The sequence below is a fragment of the Symphalangus syndactylus genome, chromosome 13, assembly GCF_028878055.3.
Source record: "Symphalangus syndactylus isolate Jambi chromosome 13, NHGRI_mSymSyn1-v2.1_pri, whole genome shotgun sequence".
In the NCBI taxonomy this organism is placed as follows: Eukaryota; Metazoa; Chordata; class Mammalia; order Primates; family Hylobatidae; genus Symphalangus; species Symphalangus syndactylus.
In genome coordinates, this window is record NC_072435.2 from 23,430,091 (window position 1) to 23,446,962 (window position 16,872).

Genomic DNA, 16,872 nt, shown 5'->3' on the forward strand with positions numbered 1-16,872 from the left:
GGGGACACGTGTGTGTGAGTTCTGGAAAGATTTCAGGACAGCTTCATCCCTCACCTGGATGTCCTGATGAGCATGGCAGGGAGGAGCCCCACGGTCTGCCTTCCTCACTATCCTACACTTCCTTATTCCAGGACACTGACAAAAATGGTGTGGCCCAGCATGCCCCCCAGAAGCTGGCCTCTGTTGGATGCTTCCTACCTGTGAGATGACTAAGCGCTGTGGTTCCTGGTCTTTTTACCTCCTTGCTTCTGGCCATGAACACAGAAAGGTCGATAGCACCCTTGGTTCTTGGAAGAGGGAAAGGCAGGAACGCCGCAGTCCTTTCCCCTGAGCTACCAAAGCATTCTTCCCCTGCCCCAAGTCAGCATCATTTGGGGAATGGAGCTGAGAAAACATTCTGGGTGTGGAAGAAGGAATCTACCAAACCCAGTGTTCCCTGGGTTCTGAACAGTGGGGGTGGGGTTGGGATTGTGCCATAGTTTTGAATCAAGACTTTGAAAGCACTTTGGGGCTGGGTGTGGTGGCTCACACCTGTAATCTCAGCACTTTGGGAGGCCAAGGCGGGCGGATCATGAGGTCAGGAGATTGAGACCATCCTGGCTAACATGGTGAAACCCCGTCTCTACTAAAAAATATAAAAAATTAGCTGGGCATGGTGGCGGGTGCCTGTAGACCCAGCTACTTGGGAGGCTGAGGCAGGAGAATGGCGTGAACCCAGGAGGCGGAGCTTGCAGTGAGCCGAGATCATGCCACTGCACTCCAGCCTGGGTGACAGAGCGAGACTCTGTCTCAAAAAAAAAAAAAAAAAAGAAAAGAAAAAAAACAGAAAAAAGAAAAGAAAGCACTTTGGAAGGCCAAGACAGGTGGATCACTTGAGGTCAGGAGCTCCAGACCAGCCTCGCCAATATGGTGAAACACCATCTCTACTGAAAATACAAAAATTAGCTGGGCATGGTGGTGGGCGCCAGTAATCCCAGCTACTCGGGAGGCTGGGACAGGAGAATCGCTTGAACCCGGGAGGTGGAGGTTGCAGTGAGCCGAGATCGTGCCACTGCACTCCAGCCTGGGTGACAGAGTGAGACTTTTGTCTAAAACAAAACAAAAAACACCAACAGATGAATCCACCTGGGGAAGTATGTCTTTTTTAGGGGGCATAAAGTGCATCCCTGCTATTATGAACTGAATTTCATCCTCCTTCAAAAATTTGTAAGTTGGCATCCTAACCTCCAGTACCTCAGAATGTGATTGTATTGGCAGGGTCTTTGAAGAAGTGATTAAGTTAAAATGAGGTCACTTTGGGATGCTGAGGCAGATGGATCACTTGAACCCAGGAATTTGAAATCTTCCTGGGCAGCATGGTGAGAACCCCATCTCCAAAAAAAATTTTGTTTTAATTAGCCAGGCTGGACACGGTGGCTCACGCCTGTAATCCCAGCACTTTGGGAGGCAGAGGCAGGCAGATCGCTTGAGGTCAGTTCAAGACCAGCCTGGCCAACATGGTGAAACCCAGTCTCTACTTAAAAATAAAAAAATTAGGCCGGGTGCGGTGGCTCATGCCTGTAATCCCAGCACTTTGAGAGGCCGAGGCGGGTGGATCACCTGAGGTCAGGAGTTCAAGACCAGCCTGGCCAACATGGTGAAACCCCATCTCAAAATACAAAAAAAAAAAAAAAAAAAAAGCAGCTGGGTGTGGTGGCAGGCGCCTGTAATCCCAGCTACTCAGGAGGCTGAGGCAGGAGAATCTCTTGAATACGGGAGGCAGAGGTTGCAGCGAGCTGAGATCACGCCATTGCACTCCAGCCTGGGCAACAAGAGCAAAACTCTGTCTCAAAAAAAAAAAAAAAAAAAAAGCTGGGTATGGTGGTGGGCACCTGTAATCCCAGCTACTCGGGAGGCTGGGACAGGAGAATCGCTTGAACCTGGGAGGCAGAGGTTGCAGTGAGCCGAGATCGCGGCACTGCACTCCAGCCTTGGCAACAGAGCAAGACTCAGTCTAAAAAGAAAAAAACAATTAGCCAGGCATGGTGGTGTGCCACTGTAGTCCCAGCTACTCAGGAGGCTGAGGTGGGAGGATCACTTGAGCCCAGGATGTCGAGGCTGCAGTCAGCTGTGTTCATGCCACTGCACTCCAGCCTGGGAGACAGAGTGAGACGCGGTCTCAAAAAAAAAAAAAAAAAAAGTCACTAGGATGGGCCATAATCCAACCCGACTGGTGTTCTTATCAGAAGAGGAGGTTAGGACACAGACACACGGAGGACAAGGGAGAAGACGGCCTTTTGCAAGCCAAGGAGAAAGAGGCCTCAGGAGGAACCAACCCTGCCCACATTTTCATCTTGGACCCCCAGCCTCCAGAACGGTGAGAAAACAAATCTCTGCTGTTTGGGTCACCTAGTCTATGCTCTTTTTTGTAGTAGCCCTAGCAAAGAAATATACCAGTTTTTATGGAAAACCTCGCAGCGCCCAGATTCCTGGGTTCTGAACAATTGGGGGATGGAATTTTCTCATAGTTTTTTTTTTTTTTTCTTTTTTTGAGATGGAGTCTCGCTCTGTCACCCAGGCTGGAGTGCAGTGGCACGATCTCGGCTCACTGCAACCTCCGCCTCCCGGGTTCAAGCTAGTCTCCTGCCTCAGCCTCCCGAGTAGCTGGGATTACAGGAGCGTGCCACCACGCCTGGCTAATTTTTGTATTTTTAGTAGAGACGGGGTTTTCAGAACCATATTGGCCAGGCTGGTCTCGAATTCCTGACTTCAAGTGATCCACCCGCCTCGGCCTCCCAAAGTGCTGGGATTACAGGCGTGAGCCACCGCGCCCGGCCCACAGTTATTTACTCGAGACTCAAAAAAGTTATTGGTGATCCCATCTGGAGGAAATATGTTTTTTCCATGGCATGCTAAGGACATCGCGATGTCCCCATCCTCCACAGTCACTTTTCTGTTTATTGCATCAGCCTGTGTTCCCACCACGAGTGCTGCTCTGGGGTGCAGGGCGCTTTGGCCCTGGGTTGGTAAGATTCGCTAAAGACGTGTGGCGTGTTCTCTCCTGAGTCTGCTTTGTGGGGTTGGTGAGGCTTTTCCATAGGGAGCCGCACCAGCCATCCTGGAACCGCACTTCCAGAACCGCGTCAGCACCAAGGACAGCGCCAGGGAGCCTTGGCTGCAGGGACGGAGCCCCAGATGTAGCTGAGAAGGGGAAGAGGAAGGACGGTCATGCCCTGAAGCCTGGGGCTGCCACGCCCTTGTTCCAGCCTCAGCCTTCAACCCCCTACACAGACGCCCAGTGAGCACTACGTGCCGCACGCAGGACTGAGGGGTGGAGAGTGGGAGGCCACGGGTGTCAACGTAGGGTCCCTGGAGGTATTGATACTGAGGCAGTAGCCCCCGGGCAGTTCCTGGCTGGCCCCACCCAGGACCTCAGTCGCTGACCTCAGGACACGGTCCAGGCTCTTTCTATTCACGTCTGTGCGTGGCATCCTCCACGATACAAGTGAAAATCACCATTCCCCGCCTGCCTGCTGTTGGCAGCCCAGCTCCAGGAGGCTCCCTGCCCTGGCTCCTCATTTCTCACCTCGGTTCGAGCATGGATCTAGGAGAACCCCAGCTCTCTCACAAGATGATGAGTCAGGCCCCTGTCACTTCCTGGATCTTTCAATCCTGGCTCCCCGCAAGGCCAGGAAGAGCGAAAACACGGGCTGGATTCAGTGGAAACACAGCAACACAGGACGCAGCCACAGCGTGAGGAGCGAGCAAGCTGGAAAACCCGTGTGGGGGTCTGGACTGGTTCACCTGCAATGAGATCAAAGATCTAATCGCGGCCAGGCGTGGTGGCTCATGCCTGTAATCCCAGCACTTTGGGAGGCTGAGGCGGGTGGATCACATGAGGTCAGGAGTTCGAGAACAGCCTAGCCAACATGGCAAAACCCCATCTCTACTAAAAATACAAAAATTAGCCAGGAGTGGTGGCACATGCCTGTAATCCCAGCTATTCGGGAGGCCAAGGCAGGAGAATCGCTTGAACCCAGGAGGCAGGGGTTGCAGTGAGCCAAGATGGCACCACTGCACTCCAGCCTGGGTGACAGAACGAGATTCCATTTAAAAGAAAAAAAAAGAGAAATCTAATCCTGGATGAGAGTCCAGGGAAAGTGAGAGTGGAGCAAGCTTACATGAAAACGCAGACCAGATCCCTGAGTGTGGACCTGGATAACGTGACACACGTCATCAGATTCAGATTAAGTGGTATCGCCTGAAGTTTCATCAGCCTTCGGTGTGGAGTTGGCCTGATGTCCCCCAAGATGAATAGACTTGTCTCTCCCAAAGAAGCTTCTTCCACTCTGATAAAAGAAAGGAAAAATAGGCAAAGCCACAGACAATGTGATGAGTATTATAATAAGAGATTTGTTTAGTTTGGCTCCAAACATAGGAGGGAGTAGCCAACTATATCTGGGGTCAACCAGAAGTAGAGAAGTAGGCCCTGGCTGGAGGAGAAAGATTTTACCAGGCAGAGGGAACAGTGTGTGCAAAGGCCCTGAGGTTTGAATCAACCTGGAATGCTAAGAAAAACATGCACGGACATCTGTGTAGCTGGAGTAAAGATACGAGAAGAGGCTGGTGAGGTGGGCAGAGAGCTGATCTGAAAGAACTCCAATCTCAAGGTAAAGATATCATTCATTCCTTCCTTCCTTCCTTCATTCATTCAACAAATCTTACTGAGAAATGAATAAACACCTGTAAGTGTCCATTCCAGTGAGGATAAATTGCTACCCAGGAGCGAGAGGGAATAGTGTGATGTCTTATGGGTTGATAAGATGACCAAGGTCCCAGACAGTCTAGAGGGAATCACACCTTCTATCACTGTTGGAGTAAAGAACACTCTTCATTCAGGCTAACTTCTACAGGCAAAACGCCTTTTCCTGTAGATTTCCAGTTCATTAGCTGAATACCAGGTGCCAGGGGCTGTGTTGATTTGCTGAAGGAGACCTTACCCTGAGAAGACCAGCCACCTCCGAAGGTATCACCATTTCTTTTTTCTCTCTCTCTTTTCTTCTTCTTTTTTTTTCTTTTCTTTTTTCTTTCTTTCTTTTTTTTTTTTTTTTTTTTTCTTTGAGACGGAGTCTCACTCTGTCTCCGAGGCTGGAGTGCAATGGTGCCATCTCCGCTCACTGCAAGCTCTGCCTCCTGGGTTCACACCATTCTCCTGCCTCAGCCTCCTGAGTAGCTGGGACTAGAGGCGCCCGCCACCACGCCCGGCTAATTTTTTGTATTTTTAGTAGAGACAGGGTTTCACCGTGTTAGCCAGGATGGTCTCGATCTCCTGACCTCGTGATCCGCTTGCCTCGGCCTCCCAAAGTGCTGGGATCACAGCCGTGAGCCACTGCGCCTGGCCGGAATCACCGTTTCTTACTTCTGTCTTCCAAGATCCATAAGCTCCTGCATAGATTAATCATGTGAATCAAAGGATAATGTTCTAGGAATCACCCACCCGTATCCCACCCCCGTGTTTTCCAAGGCTTGATGCTGGCGCTAGTCTCTGTGATTCCCTGGGTTGACTATTTGGGAAGGATGATACTATGGTTTGGACCTGTGTCCCCGCCAAATCTCATGTTGAAATGGAATCCCCAGTGTTGGAGGCGGGACTTGGTGGGAGGTGTTTGGATCTTGGGGGTGGTCCCCTCATAAATGGTTTAGTACCATCCCCACGGTGATGAGTGAGCTAACAAGAGATCTGGTTATTTTAAAGTACGTGGCAAGGCCGGGCGCGGTGGCTCACATCTGTAATCTCAGCACTTTGGGAGGCCGAGGTGCGTGGATCGCCTGAGGTCAGGAGTTTGAGACCAGCCCGGACAACATGGTAAAACCCTATCTCTACTAAAAATACAAAAACTAGCTGGGAGTTGAACCCAGGAGGTGGACGTTGCAGTGAGCCAAGATGGTATCACTGCACTCCAGCCTGGGTGACAGAGGGAAACTCCATCTCAAAAATTTAATAATAATAAAATAAAAAATAAAAGTGTGTGGCACCTCCCGTCCTCTCTCTCTTGCTCCTGCTTTCGACAGGTTATGTGCCTGCTCCCTCTTCACCTTCGGCCATGAGTGGAAAAGCTCCCTGAGGCCTGCCCAGAAGCTGAGCAGATGCCAGCACCATGCTTCCTGTACAGCCTGCAGAGCCGCGAGCCAATTAAATCTCTCTTCTTTATAAATTACCCAGTCTCAGGTATTTCTTTATAGCAATGAAAGACTGGCCTAATATAGATGGGAGAATTTCTAGGGGCTTCCATTTCTTTTTCCCACCATCAAAGCTTTCACACTACAGATCAGGGAAGCCAAAGCATTGTGTCTGCCATTCTATGCGTATGTCGATTTCAACTTCACTCTCAAGGCCTGACGAAGGAGCCACACAGCGTCTTTAGAGTCCCCTTGACCCACTGTGTGATGGTCTTTAGATGAATCCTCCATTCGTTACCTGACACCCCCAAGCACACCAGTCAGACCATGATTCACAGTGACCTTTGCGTGCCTACAAATTAGGATCGATTCAGAGTCAGAGTCCAGTAATCTTTTCTCTTTCTCTAATCCCCAGCGACCATGGATATTGGGAAAACTGGGAGGAAGGTTTACAGTATGTACTTTGACTAGTATCGGTGAGTCCTCCCTGAGGGAAAAGCATCCCCTACATGGAAGGCGTTCCAAGACTCAGAACTGGCTCAGGACTGATAACAGGTGCGAGGTTTTAGGGGTGGAAGTGCTGGTGCCTCACGCAGATCTCCTTTGCAGGCACTAAACACTCATTATTAAGCAGTGTTGGCTGCTTGCAGATGCCACATTCTCAAGAGACTTGGTCTTGGCTGGGCACAGTGGCTCACACCTGTAATCCCAGTACTTTGGGACGCCGAGGCAGGCAGATCACATGAGGTCAGGAGTTCGAGACCAGCCTGGCCACCATGGTGAAACCCCATCTCTACTAAAAATATAAAAACTGACCAGGCACAGTGGCTCACGCCTGTAATCCCAGCACTTTGGGAGGCCAAGGCAGGCGGATCACGAGGTCAGGAGATCAAGACAATACTGGCTAACATGGTGAAACCCCATCTCTACTAAAAAATATTAAAAATTAGCTAGGCATGGTGGCGGGCACCTGTAGTCCCAGCTACTTGGGAGGCTGAGGCAGGAGAATGGCGTGAACCTAGGAGGTGGAGCTTGCAGTGAGCCAAGATCATGCCACTGCACTCCAGCCTGAGCAACAGAGAAAGACTCTGTCTCGAAAAAACAAACAAACCAACAAAAAACCAAAAAAACAAAAAGTAGCTGGGTGTGATGGCAGGTGCCTGTAATCCCAGCTACTCGGGAGGCTGAGGCAGGAGGATCACTTAACCTGGGAGGTGGAGGTTGCAGTGAGACAAGATGGTGCCACTGCACTTCACCCTGGGTGGCAGAGTGAGAGTGAGACTTCATCTAAAAAAAAAAAAAAGACAAAAAAACAAAAAAACAAAAAAACTTGCTCTAGACCTGAGAGGAACGTGTTTTACTAGGAAAGTCATGAAACTCTCGCCCCTGGAGAAGCCCATAGACGAAGATTAGAGGTTAAAAGTTCAGATCCTGTCTCTGTGATGGGATCCCTCTGAAGCGACAGCCTCACTTGGCTCCTTCCTCTGCCCCATACTGCTTTCATCACTCTCTTTCTTCTGAAAGCAAACCCTCAAACAGTTCATGAGCATCTGAATCCCTGCCTCAGGCTCTGCTTCTGGGAAACCTGAGCCAAGGCACTGTGCTGCCCCACTGTGGTCACTTTGGTTCCTGCTCACCAGACCTAGAGATGGTATCATTATATACACCAAGCAACACTGTCTTGGTGCTTCTCATCACGCTGGTAAGAGGAATTGAAAAGAACTCAGGTGGTGAGGGTTGTGCTAATGGGACTCTCATTAGTGGCTCCGTGGGAATTTCTGTTCTTAAGGGGAAAAGAGGAGCACGGCCGAGTCTCTCCTGAGGTTGCTGCTAAGATGTTGGCTGGGGCTGCATTCATCTGAAGGCCAGACTGGAGTGGGAGGGCCCACGTCCGAGGTCCTACAGGTTTTGTTTTTGGTGTGCCTTCCCCATACACAGGCAGCTGCTTCAGGAGGACTTTGGAAGCTGGGGAATGTGGGCCATTTTGTGGAGTGGTTGAATTTTTTATTGTTGCTTTTTGTTTTTTGAGATGGAGTATCCCTCTGTCACCCACGCTAGAGTGCAGTGGTGTAATCTCAGCTCACTGCAGCGTCCGCCTCCTGGGTTCAAGCAATTCTCCTGCCTCAGCCTCCTGAGTAGCTGTGATTACAGGCATGCGCAACCACGCCCAGCTAATTTTTGTATTTTTAGTAGAGATGGCCACCATGTTGGCCAGGATGGTCTTGAACTCCTGACCTCAGGTCATCCGCCTGCCTCAGCCTCCCATAGTGCTGGGATTACAGGCGTGAGCCACCATGCCCGGCCGAGGAGTTGGGTTTTGAAGAGAAGGCAAGTAGAGTGTGGTAGGATGGTGGGTGTGGAGTCAATGTCAGTGATGTATGTTTTTTTAGACAGGGAGGGTGACCATGTTTATAAGTTGGGGATCTAGATGGGAGGGAAGAGAGAAAGAGGGAAGAGACAGACAGTGAGGAGGAGGAGGAGGAGAAGGAGGAGGAGAGAGAGACCTCAAAAAGTATAGGGGAGACAGCTGGGTGTGGTGGCGCATGCCTGTAATCCCAGAGCTTTGGGAGGCCAAGGCGGGAGCATCACTTGAGTCTAGGAGTTCGAGACCAGCCTGGGCAACAAAGCAAGACCCTGTCTCAATAAAAAAAAAATTTTTTTTTTAAGATATAGGAGAGAAATAGAGAAACGTTAAAACAGAAACCCAAGCAAGTGATTGGCACGAATTACATCCGGTGCCCACTGAAAGGAAACTTCTAGCAACCAAACCCTTCTGTATACAGATGGGGAAACTGAGGCTCTCAGAGACAGAGAAACTTACTTCTCAAAGCGGTGGTGTGAGAACTTATTTATTTATTTGTTTATTTTGAGACAGAGTCTCCCTCTGTCACCCCAGCTGGAGTGCAGTGGTGCAATCACAGCTCACTGCAGCCTCCACCTCTTGGGCTCAACTGATCCTCCCTCCTCAGCCTCCTGAGTAGCTGGGACCACAGGCGTGCACCACCATGCTTGGCTAATTTACTTCTACTTTTTACAGAGACGGGATCTCCCTATGTTCCCCAGGCTGGTCTTGAACTCCTGGGCGCAAGGAATTCTCTCGTCTCAGCCTCCCAAAGTGCTGGGATTACAGGCGTGAGTAACCATGATCAGCTGTTTTGTTTCCTTTTTTTTTTTTTTTTTTTTTTGAGATGGAGTCTTGCTCTGTCGCCCAGGCTGGAGTACAGTGGTGCAATCTCGGCTCACTGCAAGCATCGCCTCCCGGGTTCACAACATTCTCCTGCCTCAGCCTCCTGAGTAGCTGGGACTACAGGCGCCCGCCACCACAGCCAGCTAATTTTTGCATTTTTAGTAGACATGGGGTTTCACCGTGTTGGCCAGGCTGGTCTCGAACTCCTGACCTCAGGTGATCTGCTCACCTCGACCTCCCAAAGTGCTGGGATTACAGGTGTGAGCCACCGCGCCCGGCCATTCTTTTGCTTTCTGAGACAGGGGCTCACTCTTTCACCCAGGCTGGAGTGCAGTGGCACAATCGCAGCTTATTGCAGCCTTGACTTCCCAGGCTCAGGTGATCCTCCCACCTCAGCCTCCCGGGTAGCTGGGACTACAGGCGTGCACTACCATGCCTGGGTAATTTTTTCTTTCTTTTTGTTTTTCTTTGTAAAGATGGGGTTTTGCTATATTGCCCAGGCTGGTCTCAAACTCCTGGGCTCAAGTGATCCTCCCACTTCAGCCTCCTGAGTAGCTGGGCACACACCAACATGCCCGGCTGGGGTTTGTATTCTTAACTTCCGCACTATATGTGAGATTAACGCAGTCCACATGTGCACACAGTAAGTCAACAAAAACACCTTGAAAAGCGCTGGGTGTCAGGCCCTTTCTGAGCACAGGTGGCCTAGGGATGAACTAAAAATAAACATGACTAAGATTTATCAAGGGTTTAAAACGGGCCAGGCATTATTCCAAGACTTTCCACGTAGTAACTCATCTATTTCTCTTAGCATATTTACAAAGGTGCCCATTCTTTAGAGATGAGGAATCTGAGTCGCTGTGGACTTAAGTCATTTGCTCAGGGTCACAGATGGATATGCAAATTAGAGCATCTGGGGTGTGGAAGACAGTGCACAGGGTCCTGACTGGGCTAGAAAGGCCCCGCGCCTGGCGTGGGTCATTTCCAAGCTGAATCCTAATGGAGGAGTAGGGCAGAGACTGTTGGGGGGAAAGTAGGCAGGTGCACCTGGTGGGGAAGACTGTCTAGGCAAAGGCCAAGAGGTGGGAGCCCGCTGGGCTGATTTTGTGAGAGCTGCAAGGGCTTGTGGGAGACGGAGAGGGGAAAGGCGTGAGAGCCTGAATGGAAGAGCGTGCTCCAGGGACGAGGGGCGTGAGGTCTAAGCCCCAGGCTGCTCTTGATGTGTGATCACCCACCAGGGAGGTGAGGGAGTCAGCTGGCCTTTCTCTCAGCACCCCCTGCTCTCACCCTCTGCCCCACATCCCGCGTCCGTGCAGCAGTGGGGCGCAGCACCCAGTACCTGGGGTGCAGAGGGAGATTTCAGGGGACAAAGTGGAGTGGGCTGGGGGCTCGAGAAAGGATCGGAGGCGTCTCCAGTGTCAGAGCTAGAGGCAGCGGTGAGGGAGGAAGGTGAGGGCCAGCGGGGCAGGGCTGAGAGCTGGGTTCCACTTCCTCCTCCTCCCCTTCCCGCCCTGGCCCCTGGCTTCACCAATGATCTGGGAAAGGGGAAATTCTTGAGTGTAAAGTCCAGCAGGTAGAAGGACCAGGCCTGGGACTCCTGGGTCCCCGGCAGTGTCTGGAGGCATGGCCGGGGCTGGCGGGGGCCTCGGGCTCTGGGGGAACCTGGTGCTGCTGGTAAGTGCTCCCCACCCAGAGTGGGCTCCCAAGGCAGGGACTCCCAGGTCTGAGGGAGAAGGAGCTGGATCCTTGCACCTCGATCTTGAGGAAGTAGGTGCTGAAGGTCCCCTGGAGAAGGCAGAGGGCTTCAGGCTTGGCAGAGACTGTAGGAAAGTCTTACACCCGGGCTCTTAGATACTGTCATGTCTGCTGCGGGGGACACCGGCTTCACCCGGGCGCTTAGATACTGTCATGTCTGCTGCGGGGGACACCGGCTTCACCCGGGCTCTTAGATACTGTCATGTCTGCTGCGGGGGACACCGGCTTCACCCGGGCTCTTAGATACTGTCATGTCTGCTGCGGGGGACACCGGCTTCACCCGGGCTCTTAGATACTGTCATGTCTGCTGCGGGGGACACCGGCTTCACCCGGGCTCTTAGATACTGTCATGTCTGCTGCGGGGGACACCGGCTTCACCCGGGCTCTTAGATACTGTCATGTCTGCTGCGGGGGACACCGGCTTCACCCGGGCTCTTAGATACTGTCATGTCTGCTGCGGGGGACACCGGCTTCACCCGGGCTGTTAGATACTGTCATGTCTGCTGCGGGGGACACCGGCTTCACCCGGGCTGTTAGATACTGTCATGTCTGCTGCGGGGGACACCGGCTTCACCCGGGCTCTTAGATACTGTCATGTCTGCTGCGGGGGACACCGGCTTCACCCGGGCTGTTAGATACTGTCATGTCTGCTGCGGGGGACACCGGCTTCACCCGGGCTGTTAGATACTGTCATGTCTGCTGCGGGGGACACCGGCTTCACCCGGGCTGTTAGATACTGTCATGTCTGCTGCGGGGGACACCGGCTTCACCCGGGCTGTTAGATACTGTCATGTCTGCTGCGGAGGACACTGGCTTCAGACGACACACAGCTGTGCTCACAGACGGAGCAGCCCCTCCTCCCTCAGACTAGGAGTCCAGGCCCCCAGCTCCTCCTCCCTCAGACTCAGGATTCCAGACCCCCAACCTCTCTTCCCTCAGACCCAGGAGTCCAGGCCCTCCACCCTCCTCCCTCAGACCCAGGAGTCCAGGCCCTCCACCCTCCTCCCTCAGACCCAGGCCCCCAGGCCCTCCACCCTCAGACCCAGGAGTCCAGACCCCCAGCCCCTCCTCCCTCAGACCCAGGCCCCCAGCCCCTCCTCCCTCAGGCCAAGGTTCCTGATCCCCAACCTTGGTTTTTTTGTCTCTTCCCAATCTGTTCATTGCTCTCTGCCCTCGGTTTACCAAGGCCGTATATTTCGGGAAATGAAATCATTAATTTTATCTCTCGGCCTTATTGGGTGGAGCCAACCCCAGCTCCCCAAGCTCCACTCCTGCCATGCTCCCCCTTCTCTCCTCGACCCAGGAAAGACGGTTGGGGTGACCTTCGTGACAGCCCAGCCTAACGCCTGCCCCTCCTTCCCATGCAAGGGTGACTCATGGGGCGGGGGACCAGCCGCTCCTCCCAGCCCCGAGGCCTCACTGGGTGGAGGAGTGGTTGAGAGGCTGACGCCATTCTCTCTGGGTTCCCTCCAGGGCCTGTGCAGCTGGACAGGGGCCAGGGCGGCCGGTGAGTGACCCCTGCCTGAACTCACTGCCCACTCGAAGAGGTGGGACCGCAAGTGCCGTGAGCCTCTGGGTGGTCCCCGTGGGGTCCAGTGGTCCATGGTAGGGGCTTATGAGCGCTGTTGTTTCTGGACTTGGGGCATGAGCTCAGGGGGTTGGGAGGGATTGTACTGACCTGGTTCCCTTTTCACCGGACCCTCCTTCCCAATTCTCAGCCCCCAACCCAGTGAGGAACCTGAGAGTGGAGGCTCAGACCAACAGCTCCATCTCCCTGAGCTGGGAAGTCCCCAATGGCCCAGACTCACAGAACTGCACCTACTGGGTTCAGTGCACTGGAGATGGTGGCAGAACAGAGACTCAAACCACGAGAGACACCAGAGTCACCGTGGATGGGCTTGGACCTGGGTCATTGTATATGTTTTCTGTGTGGGTGGAGAAAGACGGAGTAAATAGCTCTGTGGAGAATGTCACTAGTGCCACAGGTAAGAGGCAGCCGCTGTCTTATGTTTATTTCTTTTATAAGGACAGTGGTAGGGGGTGGTGGAGAGCTGACAAAATGCAACAGGTTCTTTAGTCCAATAGAAACACAGTGGAAGCCACACATGAGAATTTCAATTTTCTATCAGCCACATAAAAATAAGTAAAAAGAAACTGGTCAGCCTGTCTCTACAAAAAAATTAAAAAATTAGCTGTGGTGGCGTGTACATGTGGTTCCATCTACTCGGGAGGCCGAGGTGAGAGGATCGCTTGAGCCTGGGAGGGAGAGGTTGCAGTGAGCTCTGATTGGACCACTGCACTCCAGCCTGGGCAACAGAGAGAAACCCTGTCTCAAAAAAAAAAAAAAAAAAAGTAAAAGAAAAAAAACAAATAAACTAAATTACTATGAGACATTTTATGTAGTCCATCAGATACAATTTTTTTTTTTTGAGACAGAGTCTTGCTCTGTCGCCCAGGTTGGAGTGCAGTGGCACGATCTTGACTCACTGCAAGCTCTGCCTGCCGCGTTCAAGCGATTCTCCTGCCTCAGCCTCCCATGTAGCTGGGACTACAGGCATACGCCACCACGCCTGGCTGACTTTTGTATTTTTTGTAGAGACGGGGTTTTGCCATGTTGGCCAGGCTGGTCTCGAACTCCTGACCTCAGGTGATCTGCCTGCCTCGGCCTCCCAAAGTGCTGGGATTACAAGCGTGAGCCACCACACCCGGCAGATACAAAATATTTTCATTTTGACATGTAATCAATATAAAAAGGATCATTAAATATATACACCGAGTATATACTCACACACAAAAAATATATATAAAGGATCAATGAGATAGTTGACATTCTTAATTTCTTTTTTTTTTCTTTTTTTTTTTTTTTTTTCTGAGACGGAGTTTCGCTCTGTCGCCCAGGCTGGAGTGCAGTGGCGCAATCTCGGCTCACTGCAAGCTCCGCCTCCCGGGTTCACGCCATTCTCCTGCCTCAGCCTCTCCGAGTAGCTGGGACTACAGGCGCCCGCCACCGCGCCCGGCTAATTTTTTGTATTTTTAGTAGAGACGGGGTTTCACCGTGGTCTCGATCTCTTGACCTCGTGATCCGCCCGCCTCGGCCTCCCAAAGTGCTGGGATTACAAGCGTGAGCCACCGCGCCCGGCCGACATTCTTAATTTCATACCAATTCTTCAAAAGCCGGTGTGGATCTTACACTAATGGCTCATCTCATTTCACAAAAGCCACTTCACGGTGCTCAACACTCACGTGGAACTCGTGGCTGCCATACTGGACAATGCAGAGCTGGGCCTCCCTGCCTCCACCTGCTGGATCCAATGGTTAAGGAAGGGCTGGAAAATTCGAGGGCCAGAAACTACAACTGATTTTCCCTCCTGTACTGGTTTTCAGCTCCCAACCCAGTGAGGAACCTGAGAGTGGAGGCTCAGACCAACAGCTCCATCGCCCTGACCTGGGAGGTCCCCGATGGCCCAGACTCACAGAACTGCACCTACTGGGTTCAGTGCACTGGAGATGGTGGCAGAACAGAGACTCGAACCACAAGAGACACCAGAGTCACCGTGGATGGGCTTGGACCCGGGTCATTGTATACGTGTTCTGTGTGGGTGGAGAAAGACGGAGTAAATAGCTCTGTGGAGAATGTCACTAGTGCCACAGGTAAGAGGCAGCCGCTGTCTTATGTTTATTTCTTTTATAAGGACAGTGGTAGGGGGTGGTGGAGAGCTGACAAAATGCAACAGGTTCTTTAGTCCAATAGAAACACAGTGGAAGCCACACATGAGAATTTCAATTTTCTATCAGCCACATAAAAATAAGTAAAAAGAAACTGGTCAGCCTGTCTCTACAAAAAAATTAAAAAATTAGCTGTGGTGGCGTGTACATGTGGTTCCATCTACTCGGGAGGCCGAGGTGAGAGGATCGCTTGAGCCTGGGAGGCAGAGGTGGTAGTGAGCTCTGATTGGACCACTGCACTCCAGCCTGGGCAACAGAGAGAAACCCTGTCTCAAAACAAGCAAAAAAAGAAACAAACAAACAAATAAACTAAATTACTATGAGATATTTTATGTAGCCCATCAGATACAATATTTTTTTGTTTTTTGAGACAGAGTCTTGCTCTGTTGCCCAGGCTGGAGTGCAGTGGCGCGATCTCGGCTCACTACAAGCTCTGCCTCCCGGGTTCACGCCATCCTCCTGCCTCAGCCTCCTGAGTAGCTGGGACTACAGATGCCCACCACCATGCCTGGCTAATTTTTTGTATTTTTAGTAGAGACGGGGTTTCACCATGTTGGCCAGGATGGTCACGATCTCCTGACCTTGTGATCCACCTGCCTCGGCCTCCCGAAGTGCTGGGATTACAGGCATAAGCCACTGCACCCAATCCATTTTTTTTTTTTTTTTTTTTTTGAGACGGAGTCTCTGTCTCCCAGGCTGAAATGTAGTGGCACGGTCTTGACTCACTACAACCTCCGCCTCCTGGGTTCAAGTGATTCTCCTGCCTCAGCCTCCCGAGTAGCTGGGACTACAGGTATATGCCACCACACCCGGCTAACTTTTGTATTTTTAGTAGAGACGGGGTTTCGCCATGTTGGCCAGGCTGGTCTCGAACTCCTGATCTCAGGTGATCTGCCTGCCTCAGCCCCCAAAGTGCTGGGATTATAGGTGTGAGCCACCGCAACTGGCAGATACAAAATATTATCATTTTGACATGTAATTAATATAAGGAAAGGATCATTAAATATATACACTGAGTATATACCCACAAAATATATATATATGTGTATGTATATATATACAGGTGTGTGTACATATATATGTGTATGTGTGTGTGTGTGTATATATATATATATATATATATATATATATATATATATATATAAAGTATCAATGAGATAGTTGACATTCTTAATTTCATACCAACTCTTCAAAAGCTGGTGTGGATCTTACACTAATGGCTCATCTGATTTCACAAAAGCCACTTCACGGTGCTCAACATTCACGTGGAACTCGTGGCTGCCATACTGGACAATGCAGAACTGGGCCTCCCTGCCTCCACCTGCTGGATCCAATGGTTAAGGAAGGGCTGGAAAGTTCGAGGGCCAGAAACAACAACTGATTTTCCCTCCTGTACTGGTTTTCAGCTCCCAACCCAGTGAGGAACCTGAGAGTGGAGGCTCAGACCAACAGCTCCATCGCCCTGACCTGGGAGGCCCCCGATGGCCCAGACCCACAGAACTCCACCTACTGGGTTGAGTACACTGGAGATGGTGACAGAATGGAGACTCGAAGCACAGCAGACACCAACATCACTGTGGATGGACTTGAACCCGGGTCTTTGTATGCGTTTTCCGTGTGGGTGTGGAAGAATGGAATGAACAGCTCCAGGGAGACTCAAAATGCCACCACAGGTGAGAGGCAGTCGCCATGTGTTTTGCTCTTGTTTAAGGGACAGTAGGCAGGAGAATGTGGCCGATTGTCTAGTCCACAGTCCCTCTGGGCCATATTGAGCCGGGTACTCATGTCCACATCCTGGGGAAGCCTCAGCTCGGAGACGAAGAAAGCATGAATGTCCATGGTACCTCCAGCTGCTAAGTTGGGCCGGTCTGTGTCTAGGACTCTCTAGAATGTGGACCATAATGCCAAGGGGCATCTTCCTGCACCAACAGGAATGTGCAGGGGCCAAGACATGTTACCTGAGCTTTCAAGGAATTAGATACTGTGAGTGGGGACATTCTGACCCTCTGACTCTTCTTCTAGTTCCCAACTGTGTCACATACTGA

The 16,872-nt window shown here is 51.4% G+C and overlaps 1 protein-coding gene and 2 long non-coding RNA genes across 3 annotated transcripts; 2 read left to right on the top strand and 1 right to left on the bottom strand.

Annotated features, from left to right (window-relative positions):
- Positions 1 to 2,862: 2,862 nt before the first annotated feature.
- On the bottom strand, positions 2,863 to 3,605 carry LOC134732244 (uncharacterized). The gene is made up of 2 exons (XR_010115207.1): positions 3,566 to 3,605; positions 2,863 to 3,180 (listed from the first exon to the last, which is right to left on the bottom strand). It is a non-coding gene; the product is annotated as an uncharacterized lncRNA (long non-coding RNA).
- A 213-nt stretch (positions 3,606 to 3,818) lies between these two features.
- Positions 3,819 to 6,197, top strand: LOC134732241 (uncharacterized). Its single transcript, XR_010115204.1, has 2 exons — positions 3,819 to 5,005; positions 6,052 to 6,197. It is a non-coding gene; the product is annotated as an uncharacterized lncRNA (long non-coding RNA).
- A 5,977-nt stretch (positions 6,198 to 12,174) lies between these two features.
- On the top strand, positions 12,175 to 16,872 carry LOC134732093 (receptor-type tyrosine-protein phosphatase H-like). Its single transcript, XM_063614828.1, has 5 exons — positions 12,175 to 12,608; positions 12,820 to 13,086; positions 14,486 to 14,752; positions 16,234 to 16,500; positions 16,850 to 16,872. Exons 1-5 carry the CDS (start codon positions 12,305 to 12,307, stop codon positions 16,870 to 16,872), a joined length of 1,128 nt encoding a protein of 375 aa, XP_063470898.1. The 5' UTR covers positions 12,175 to 12,304.

Coding starts and splice junctions, on each gene's coding strand:
- LOC134732093 (XM_063614828.1), top strand. CDS start 12,305: ATGAAATCATTAATTTTATCTCTCGGCCTTATTGGGTGGAGCCAACCC. Junction 14,753..16,233: donor GAATGTCACTAGTGCCACAG/GTAAGAGGCAGC, acceptor ACTGGTTTTCAG/CTCCCAACCCAGTGAGGAAC. Junction 16,501..16,849: donor GACTCAAAATGCCACCACAG/GTGAGAGGCAGT, acceptor CTCTTCTTCTAG/TTCCCAACTGTGTCACATAC.